At 32.0% G+C, this 11,620-nt stretch overlaps 1 protein-coding gene across 1 annotated transcript; it reads right to left on the bottom strand.

Moving 5' to 3' along the window:
* Window positions 1-1,425: 1,425 nt before the first annotated feature.
* LOC111996299 (deSI-like protein At4g17486) lies at window positions 1,426-4,058 on the bottom strand. The gene is made up of 3 exons (XM_024028256.2): window positions 3,689-4,058; window positions 2,756-3,043; window positions 1,426-1,933 (listed from the first exon to the last, which is right to left on the bottom strand). Exons 1-3 carry the CDS (start codon window positions 3,825-3,827, stop codon window positions 1,644-1,646), a joined length of 717 nt encoding a protein of 238 aa, XP_023884024.1. The 5' UTR covers window positions 3,828-4,058; the 3' UTR covers window positions 1,426-1,643.
* Between the last annotated feature and the right edge of the window lie 7,562 nt (window positions 4,059-11,620).

Genomic DNA, 11,620 nt, shown 5'->3' with positions numbered 1-11,620 from the left:
TCGGAGCATATAGTTCTAGAGACAAGCAAAAAAAAAAAAATGTATTGGTTTCTTCCTTTCTTAGCTAGACATTGATCCCTTTTGGAAGAAAAAGAAAAGGAAAAAAGCCGACTAATAGGAGATATATTTGATTTTAAATTGTTATAAAAGTATGATATTATGAACAAAATTATAGGACCTTTGCACTCAAGGGCCTTAAAAAGTTGCCTAAGTAGCCTACATAAAGTCGGTGTTGTTCTTTATGTTAACATAATAGTTTTTGTTTGTGTCATTGTTGGTATGGGTGGTGGTTTGTGGTGGTTGCGGTATCGGTGGTGGGTTTTTGGTGGGTGGTTGGGTTTGTGTGGTAAGGTTGTGATATGGGATTTTCATTTTGAGACTATGAGTTTATGGTCATTGTTTGTGATGGCTGGTTTTATTGGTAGTGGTGGTAGGTGGTTGTTCTGGTTGTTATTGCTTCCAATAAGAGAGAGAGACAGAAAGGAAGAGAAAGAATGAGAAATAGATAATGAATAAAAATAAAAGGATATTTAAATGAAGTGGTAAAAAAAAAAACCTTTGATGTTGGGTATATTATAAATTGGGGTATTAAAATAGATAAAGTAATGTTTTGAGTTGTTAAATACTAAATTTTTTAAGTTCTTTGCTATGAATGCTCTTAGAAACAAAAAAAAAAACCGTTTTCAAAAGTTTAGAGATGAAATACAATTTTTTAATTTGGAGAATGATAAATGTAACAATTTCAATAGTTAGCATCACCATTAGTGATGGTAAAATAATGTTTTAGCTATTTTACCACCTCAAATTCCAATTGGTGCCCAACATCAATGGAGTCGAAGGCAAATTGTTTGCCCTCTTGCTACAGTGAACGGCTAGTTTACCAGTTTAGCAATTCACTGTAGCAAGAAGGCTTAATATATATATATATATATATGTATATATTTATATTTATCATTTAGTTGGGTTTCGTGGCGACAAAGAGGGAGAGAAAGGAAGTGAGAAAGAAATTAATAAAAAAATAAATAGTGTTTGGCTGATGGTAAAAATAAGACTATTAATGTAGAGTGTATTATGAAATTGTGTATTAAAATAGATAAAGTAACTTTTTAAGGTGTTAAATGCTAAAATTTTTAGCCCCATTGTGGACGCTGGATGAAATTGAGAGGCTTATTGTAGTTGATTTGACCGTGTGAACATAATTGGAACATCATCTTCAGCACATTATTTTTTGTGCCCTTAGTCCCGCCTACTCTCAATGAGGCATAGGTGCATAGCTGAGGTATATTCACATAAAAAATGTGTCATTAGTCATGCAGATCATACATGTTTATGCCTGTAAACTCTTTGCACTTCAACTCACCAATATATTCACCTTAAGCAGCACCAAAAAAGTAATGCAAGATGCATTCCACAAGAAACTGAATATTGGAGAGACATTAGATATTTCCATTTAAGTAAAAACAGTGGATTTTACAGAGAACAGAAAAGCTGTAACATTTACCAAGCAGCTGTTTTAACAACCGTGAGAAAAGATCAGTAAAACTAATTAAAAGAAACTTGCCATTTTGCCCATCTTTTTTTTTTTTTTTGTCGTTCGGTGGTTTAATCTCTAAAATCCTAGAAAGTATCAAACCAGATTGCCATTAAAGCTTTAAAGTCAAGGTTGAGGTTGAAGAAGAATGAATCAAAGATTTAGAAGGAGCGACACAACGTCTTTGTCTAGTACTTGTGATTGCAGTACCTGAAGGACAAGATGACAGTGAAATTGGCTGAGGATTATCTGAGGGAGGTGGAGGATTCGCAGAAGTGGGGAACCTACTTGAATGGCTCCTCAATTTCTTCTTCTCTCCTTCATAAACCCTATCTCCTGATCTAACTTGCCTAACTTTTGTTTCATTAACACCTGCTGGAAGGACACAGTTGCAGAAAGAACCTACAATTCATCAAAAACACATTATTATACAAAATTATGCTGGGCAACCCAATGTAACATTTCTTTTTTCTTCTAGCTATTTATTTTGAACTATAGATGCTAAGGTTTTCGTTATTAATATGAGGAAATAAACTCAATAGCAGCAAGGGGTTGGCTAAATAGAACAGGTGCTTAATACAAACAAATCGAACCAATTTGAGAGTGATTAATGGTGCTTCCAATTTTAAGAAACTAAGGCAAACAAAAACAAAGCAAGAGCCCATTTCATGACATTGCTTGGTTCCTTTATTTTATTTTATTTTTACTGGTAGGTTACATATGCAACAATGACATTGCTTGGTTCTTGTTTCCTATTTTATTATATTTGTCAATGAAAACTACTTGTTGCTAGCAAGAGCTCAATTTGGGACATTGAAGAATATAACAAGAACACATGCAATGGTTTTGTGATAGTATGAGGTAGTAAAGGAAACTGCTGGAATTGTACCCTTGATAGCTTGTGGGTAGTCAAAAGGCCAAGGAAGTAGTGTTTCTGAACTTGGCCTTGAATCTCGTTGTTCCAAGCAGTGTTAAAATGGCAATGAGGGTAAGGGTTGCATTACAATAGTTTCATCAATGACTTTGTAGCCATGGCGGCAGTAATGTGGTGTTGCTGTGATGAAAGTGTTATTTATGGTGAAATGGTTCTAGTTTGTGATGGCTGTTATGGATTGCAGCATCTCATGACCAAAGAAGAACAGTAGAGTTAGGGAGGAATAGCAGTACATGGCATTGGTTGGCACATATTGTGATAATGATACAATGATTTGGTTAATTTCTTACCAAGTCGAGCAAGTCGATTCACCCATCTAGGTATAGGTCTCCCTGTCAATTTGATACATGCATCATTGCAAAAGTGGTTGCAGTTCTTCGTGATAAGATGGTACGTGTTTCCACAGTAATCTCCAGCTAATTTCTCCATGAACATGCGGACATCCCCGGGACCTAGATCAGTCCTTCCGATCAAAATCGATTTCCTAAATGTGAAACCAGGACAATGCTTTGGTTCCACTTCAAAAATCCCTGATGTTGAATGCTCGTGCGCCCCAAAAGCATACTCAATATTATGAACTGCAACAGATTAAAACAGCACCCCAAAAACAAAAAAGTTGTAGTGATCAAACCTCAAAACTATTAAATATGTAAAAAAATATGAAAAACGTAATGTAATTTAAGCGAGTTCACCGGTATGCATATCCATTACAGAATCATATTTCCTCATGGCATTTATTACCATCCCTCTAGTTGCCGAGGAAATTGAGGAACATGAAACAAATTTCTCCTAGAATGTTGTTTGTTTCCTAGAATATTGAGAAACTCAACCTCAACTAAAAAGCCACACAATTAAATTAATCTCAGTTTAGTAAAGTTTTCCTTTTTCTCATTACCCAAACAACGATTAATTTTGCTTCAACAGTAAACAACTCCATCCCAGATCCCAAAAATCATAATCAAACCCAATTCTGACAAATTCACCTACGAACCGACCCAACAAAGAATTCCGGGTTCTTTAAAGCCAATTCTACACAAAGCATAACCACAGATCTGAAATGGAACAATTGGAATCTCACTACAGCCTGAATCTTCAATTAGCCGTTAAAAGACCCAACTTTTCATTTTTCCTTCACTTTCTCCCAAACAGACCCAAAAGCCCCATTAAAAATAAACACAAAAATATAAAAAAAAGGGCATAAACCAAATAGAAAAAGCTCACACCTTGCACGCCAGAATGATAAACTCCAAGGCCAAGCCAGTAGGCATAGCCATTCATGGGTGTCAAATCATAGACATTGAGATAAACAGGCACAGCTCCCTTCTTCTTCTTCTTGGACATCAACACCATTCTACACCACATTTTTCCACAACCCAATACACTGCTTTTCCCTGGCGAAGAAGAGAGGGAAGCAGCTTCCCCTGACTTTTCCAGGGTGGGCAGGTTGGGAATTTTCAGAGGCAATCGCAAACAATTCTTAATTTTTTTTTAAAAAAAAATTTATTAAATTGTTATTATTATTTTTTTTCCTAGGAAGAAGAAAGTTGTTTTTGTGAACTGGGGTGTTTCTTTTTTAGTTGGGTTCCGGCGGCCGAAAGTGCAACGTCACACCTTTATTCTCGTGCTATGGGTCCCGCTTTTTTGGTAAAGGCAACGACGTATTACACCATTTAATACTAATCAATTGCCTTTTTCTTTTTGACAGTGTGGGAACAGTGATTTGGTCAATTACTAGAAGGTTTTTTTTTTTTTTTTTTAAACTAATTTGAGAACGTGTCATTCGGTATTTTTAATAATAGTTGCAAGAATTAGGAACAAAACAAGATAAGTTTTTAACTCCATCTGCAATATTCATTTTATATTTAAATGTCACTGTATCTTGCATTTAAAATAAAAATAAAAATGAATTAAATAATTCAATAGAGCTGATCTTATTCTATATAAAATCAATGTCATAGGTTCCATTCCGACAAGAAAATACCAAAATTTAACAAGAAATCCACTCGTTTCATCTTGGGTTAAATTATATTGCGGGTCATTTTAGCCGCAATAATGTTGATCTTATTTTATATAAAAGCAATGTCACGGATTCAATTTCGGTCAAATCCACAAGAAAATACCAAATTGAAACAAGAAATACCCTTATTTTATCTTGGGTTAAATTGTAGGTCATTTCAGTCAATTTGAGATTGTCATTCCAATCAAATGTCGGTTTGGTCTTTTATGGAAGAAAGTACCAAAAAAAAAAAAAAGAAATTATGTTGTTTTTATTTGATTCTTATTATTTACCAATTGATGATTAGTGAATATGAGTATTAAATATTTAATGTGTTTATAGATATATATTAACGGAAATTCCGAAATAGTACCCTAAAATTGATCGATATTAAAATATTTTGTTTTGATAAATAAATTGGAATAAATACCAAAATGAAATTGATAACATTAAATAAAACCACCTAACCAGGTGTGAAATATTTATTTCATATTTAAATATCACACATATTACTTCTAAATAAAAATTGCAAATAATTAGAGAATTTCAATGGGAATGGATCTTATTTCTTATAAAAATAATGTTCAGAATCATATTCTGAACCAAACCACCTACAGTTACAACTAAACAGAAAAGAAGGACCTAATTTCGCAACTACACCAACTGGGTGTTGTTCCTTTGTTTAATTATATATATGCAGGTAAGTATTAACAAACCAAACGGTATAATAAGCAAACGTGGTATAATCTGAAGTTATTCTTTAATTTTCAGCTGGATTCTTGATTTTGTTGTTAATTTGTTTTGTAAATGAATGATGGCCGAGTACACCAGACCAGACCACTATTTTTTTCTTTTTCTTTTTTTTCTTTTTTAAGAGAGTTTCAACATATGATATTAGTGTAGATGAGTTCCAATTAGTTCAACTAGTAAAGTTTTTGATGGTTGAATAAAATATTTTAGGACTACTATTCGCTTAGAAACCAAAAGAAAATACAGTAATTAAATTTTATAACAATTCTGGTCATAAACTTGCCACAGCTCATACGTATAAGATTTTACGTGGATGCTATACTATCTTAGTTTTTGTGGAAGATGTTGCCCCCAATTTTTGCACAAGGGTTTTAAATATATATATATATATATATAATCAACTGTTATGCTTGACTTTGTTTACCATGTCACTATCTAATTAATTACATTCTATTATGAACATCTCAAGCACCCATATAATAGATTATCCAAAAAATAAGTACCCATATAATAGAATATCTTTTTCCATTTTTTTAATTATTTTTAATAGTATCCACGTATATAACAAAAAGCCTACTTTGTGTGGGTCAAGAACTTCTCATATTCAATTTTTACAGTTAGTAGTAAACTGATAGAATCAACATGACAGGAGATACACGTACATATTTTATTCGGTTCAATATTTGAAAAATGTATTAAGATTATTATTATTATTTAAATGTAAATATAACTGGTGCAAGTATATCATGGATTTAAGTAAGAGAGTATCTGGGTTTCAGTTAACTAAATCGGTAAAGTCCCTAATGATTGAATAAGAAATTTTTGGTTTCAATTTTCGCTTACATAAAAAACTGATTGATATCTTGATCTGATGATAACAAACTATAATTAAAATCGAACACCATAGATTGAAACTCTCAAAAAAAAAAAAAAAAAACTGTTCTTGAGGTTCGGGTTAATGACTTTAATGTCAAGCACTATCAAGACTTTTCAACAATAACTAATTTTCTTTCTAAATACAAAAAAAGCATAATATCATTTAAAGTTCCTCTACTCCTTCAAGTCTTGTGATTCTTTCTTCATTTCTAACTACTATATAATTTAAATAAAATTATACTATACCAATTTTCCACACTCAACTTTATAAGTTAAGTTAACTGAAAGTCTGAAACTCACATGCCAATTATAATTTAAAACAAAATTTGTCCTGCCCATAACATAATACATGTATTTTACTTTGGCAATTTTGATTCCGTGATTTTTTTTTGGTTGATTCCGTGATGTCTATACGGTAAGACTTACCGTTTTGATAAAGGTAGGAGAATCTTAATTTTATCAGTTTATTAATTTAATGAAAATTTATTATATAGTGCTATTGTCACTATCATTTATGAGCAATAAGAAATTAATAAAAAAAAAAAAAGTGTCATCATCAATTTCTACAGCCCACGTTGAATTCATGGTTAGTGCAAATCATAATGGCCATAAAGCAATAATGCTCGGCGGGTTGTCATCAAAATATATCACTCCAAATTCATTATGCTATTTTTTGTTGCATGCTTGCGACTTAATTGGTCTCACTGTATTTAATTGGTTCATTTAATCTATCAAATCGGATTTCATATAAGCGAAGAATTGTTTTTTAACAAGATCATTCCAAGGGCTCTAGACTCAATTGAAATTGACAATACTCAGCCGAAAATAAAATAAAATAAAAGAGAGAATGGAGAAAAAATAAAACAAAAACAAAGTCAAAGAAGTAAGGGTTGGATTTTTTTTTTAATAAAAAAAACCTTTAATAAAGTTGGATTATTTAAATAAATTTTAATTAAGTTGATTGGTTCGAGAAATTTAGGGAAATTTAAGGAACAAATTATAATAAAATAAAAAATTTAATTCGTTTTTTATTTAAAAAATAATATTTATATTAATCCCAAAAAAAGAGAGGAAAAGAGTTTTTTTTTTTTTTTTTTTTTTTGTAAAAAAAAAAAAAAAAACAGAGGAAAAGGTACCTAATAATTAAGAGAGAGAGAGAGAGAGAGAGGGTCCACTATCCGTCGCATGTCTAGTATCTGGAAGTCATTTATTTGTTTATTTTTGGCTGAGAAACAAACTAATATTGCAGTGGAAAAGTCTGGTAACACCTAAATTATCACGGACATTTTTTATTTTTTATTGAAGTTGTGTATTTTTTGTTTCTCCAAAAAAAAAAAAAAATTGGGTATTTTTTTTTTTTTGGTAATGGGTGAGTTTGTGAAAGGAGAATGTTAAATTTTTCTGTGTTTGCATCAATGGAATTAACACGTTAGAGAAAAGCACCTCAAGAGGCTGTTTTTTTTTTTTTTTTTGAGAAAATCAAGAGGCTGTTTGGTTGTCAAATTTAATAACAAGTTTCATGTTTTAAAGACAAAAGGTTACATGGTCCCAGAAAAAAAAAAAAAAAAATTCTTGTTTGACCATATTTTTATTATTATTACAAACATAACTTAAAATTGCTTACTCAATTTTTACTGTGCAAACACCAAAATCCAAAATATCTTTCGGGTATGATGAATAGCAAAATTTATACAAACTCGGATGCTCTAAAAGGGTAGGAATTTAAATGTGGAGATTTAACTGTTGATATAATCCCCCTAATCTAGGAAATTTATTATAAAGTAGCCCTTAATTTTAATAAAAGAAAAAAAAAAAAAACTAAGAAAAACCTTGAAAGTTACCTCTTTGTTAATTTGTGAAAAGAGTATGGGTCTGTTTGGGAACAGCTTATTTAGTTGAAATTGAAAACTTTTTGTTGAACATACGTTAGAAAAAAGATAAAACTTAGCTAAATAGTATAGTGAGACACATGAATAGTACCAAAAAGTGCAATGTAATCCATGAATAGTAGCAAAAATAAGCTAAAAATTCAAATAAGCTATGAGTTTCATCACTTCCCAAACATACTCTATGTCAAATGCTTTAAGATTTACAAGGCTTTGGTTCCAAGCACAACCTAAAAAAAAATACAAAATATTATGGGCTAATTACAATATAAGAGAAAGTAAAAAGACAACATTATATGAAAAGACCTAATCTACATCCCAATGTTTAGGTTCAGGAGCACAATTATGTTAAAAATCCATCCCACCAACCTAAGTTGGTCTCCTAGCGTACAATTGCCAAAATAAAAAAAGATCCAATGTTCCAACAAACAGATAATTATAAATTAAGAGTAAATTGCAAATGACACCCTAAAACCCGTTGGATTGAGGAGGGGAAGTGGAAGAGAGTAGAGTAGAGTTTGCTGAAAATTGACTAATTTTAGTCCAAATCTACTCTATTTTACTCAACTCTCCCTTTCCCTCCCTCTCCCTTAATCCAAATGAGTCTCTAAAGTTTGAGAGTGTTTGGGTTTAACATTCTGAAATTTCAGAATTTAGATTTTATCCCCTAAAGTAGTGAAGTTTGGAGGTGTTTGGATTTTTACATCCTAACATTTCAAAAATTGGATTTTACCCCTTAAATTTTAAGGGTATTTGTATTTTACTCCCTAAAGTTTGGGGGTATTTGAATTTTACACTCTGAAGTTTCAAATTTTGGGTTGTAAAATCCAAACATCTCAAACTTTAGGGAGTAAAATCTAAATCCTAAAACACTATGGTGTAAAATTCAAACACCCCCAAACTTTAGAGAGGAAAATCCAAAATTTGAAATTTGAAGGTGTTAAATCCAAACCCACCAAACTTTCCCTAAAATTAATCAAAATCCAGTTGAAACAAACGACTCCATAGCCCAAGCTTGCACGATGATCAAAAGTAACTTGGAAAACGATGTGAGGTTAGTAATGGACATAAAATATAGTTAATATTAAAAGTCACAACTTATGGCGAAATACTAAATGCAAATCAACATGACATGCAATCATTGTTATGGAAAAGTAAATTTAGCCTAGATTACATGTGAGTAGTTTAAATTAAAACAAAACAGAAAATATTTGTTATTTTATCATATTTTATAAGATGCAAAAAGTATTAAAACATGGCGGAATTTTAATTAATGAAACATGTAACCTAGATCTACATGTTTAAATCTAAATCCTAAATATTCAAACTAAAATTCTTAGATCTATAGATGAGATGATAAAGCATGTGAGTGAATATATTATCGAAACACCTAACATAATATGGATTACAACAAGAAATTAACAATATATTGTAAAAATATAATTTTATATTTTGAGAATCATGGCTAAAAAGACAATAAACTTTAATTAATTATTTTCTACCACGGGGTGAATTTTGGCTCAGTTTACTCCCGTGATCACTTTTGATCATGATTTTGTTGTGATATCCCATCTATTATGATTACTCTAGAAGGGTCACAGTTATGAGTAGATCTCCACTTATCGATAATGGTCTTTGATGTAAAAAAGGAATCCTATGAAAGTAAAGTGATTTGTGTGCGCGATGTGATGAGAGTATGATGAAAATATGCACAAATTTTTTTTCGTAATTATGGTAACAAGGGCATAAAACTATGCATCAGTGTGCTTTAAGTACATGAAAAATAGATAAAACTTATGTATAATATTTTAGGTGTTGTTCTTTAAGTTTTCCTTTTAAAATTATGTTATTTGACGACTTAACTAAAAAATACACTTCTATCCCTTGAGAAAAAAGTCATATGGTAGAATCTTAAGATAAAAACCTGAGGAACAATACCTAAATACCGTATCAAATTCGTGCCCATGAAAAATTCACTTCCATTTGAATCGGTGTAACTCCCTTATTCATAAAGAGGGGAATTTTCCTTGTTTTTAGGGCCTAAAAAAATCATGCAATTGATGATAGAACATCATGTTTATCTCCCTTAAATCTCTAAAAAAAAGGTTTAGAGAAAGTTGATTTTTATATTTATAATGGTTAGACACAAGTCTTAATTGGCACTTAAAGAGGGACAGACTCAAGATTTCAAGTTAAGTGGGCTCCTTTCAAGATTATGCTATTTGACGACTTAACTAAAAAATACACTTCTATCCCCATTAAAAAAAAGCCACATGGTAGAATTTTAAAATAGAAACCTAAGAAATAATACCTAAGTACTGTACCTAATTCTTACCCATGAAAAATTCACTTCCATTTGAATCAATGTAACTCCCTTATTCATAAAGAGAGGAATTTTCCTTGTTTTTAGGGCCTAAAAAAAATCATGCAATTGATGATAGAACATCATGTTTATCTCCCTTAAAACTCTAAAAAAAGGTTTAGAGAAGTTGATTTTTATATTTATAAAGGTTAGACACAAGTGTTAATTGGCAATTAAAAGAAGGACAGACTCAAGATTTCAAGTTAAGTGGGCTCCTTTCAAGATTATGCTAGTTGACGACTTAACTAAAAAATACACTTTTGATGCTGAACAGAATTAGTAGGCTGAACAACTCGGCTTCGATGGGCTGAAAGCGGTAGTAAAGGCCTGAAAAATGAATACGCTGTCAGAGGAGACCGGGGTGGACCGGTCTAAGACCCTCCGATGGCTAAGTTAGTATCTTCCTCACAAGTGGAATTCTAACCGTATTCTAGTAATGTCAGAATGCTTTCATACCTGTGCCTGATTCAGGCCGACCCTTATATAGGGAACCTTAGGGCTGTTATTTGGTTTAGTAACTTCCCCAAGATTCGTGGAAGTCCGAAATTTTCGGAAATAACTTTCCCAACGACTATAGAAGTAGTAACCGTTGATGGAAGTTACATACTTAGGAGAAATTGCTGGCGATGAACACGGGTTGATTAACCGCTCCAAAATTCCAAAATTTTACCGAGTGTCACAGGGTCGTCCATGTGCTTTGCCCATGGATGACTCTGTGTGTACATATTGATGTTGTGTGGTCGTCCACGAGCTTTGCACATAAACGACTCTTCCGACCTAATTCCCTGAGGTTTATTCAATTGATCAATACTCAGGGACGACACATCTGGACGAATCAGAGACGGCCTGGCCATTTGGCTAACTGATGATCATGGACGACTTCTTTGGATGAACCATAGATGGTCTAGCCATTTGGCTAACTGATGATCATGGACGACTCCTCTAGACGAACCATAGATGGTAATTTTTTGCTATCCCATCAACTTCCATCCCATAAAAAAAAGCCACATGGTAGAATCTTAAGATAGAAACTTAAGGAACAATACCTAAGTACTGTACCTAATTTTTGCCCATAAAAAATTCACTTCCATTTGAATCTATGTAACTCCCTTATTCATAAAGAGAGGAATTTTCCTTGTTTTTAGGGCCTAAAAAAAATCATGCAATTGATGATAGAACATCATATTTATCTCCCTTAAAACTCTAATAAAAGGTTTAGAGAAAGTTGATTTTTATATTTATAAAGGTTAGACACAAGTGTTAATTGGCACTTAAAGAGGGACAG

Source organism: Quercus suber, unplaced genomic scaffold (genome assembly GCF_002906115.3).
Source record: "Quercus suber isolate HL8 unplaced genomic scaffold, Cork oak 2.0 scaffold_115, whole genome shotgun sequence".
NCBI classification, from domain to species: domain Eukaryota; kingdom Viridiplantae; phylum Streptophyta; class Magnoliopsida; order Fagales; family Fagaceae; genus Quercus; species Quercus suber.
Note: the sequence above shows the minus strand (reverse complement) of the source record. Positions and strands in the feature narration are given on the sequence as shown.

Excerpts from the sequence above, each read along its gene's own strand:
- LOC111996299 (XM_024028256.2), bottom strand. The coding sequence starts at position 3,827 with ATGTGGTGTAGAATGGTGTTGATGTCCAAGAAGAAGAAGAAGGGAGCT. Across the intron at positions 3,044-3,688 it reads TTATCATTCTGGCGTGCAAG|TTCATAATATTGAGTATGCT; the intron begins GTGTGAGCTTTT and ends AATCTGTTGCAG. Across the intron at positions 1,934-2,755 it reads GAATCGACTTGCTCGACTTG|GTTCTTTCTGCAACTGTGTC; the intron begins GTAAGAAATTAA and ends GATGAATTGTAG.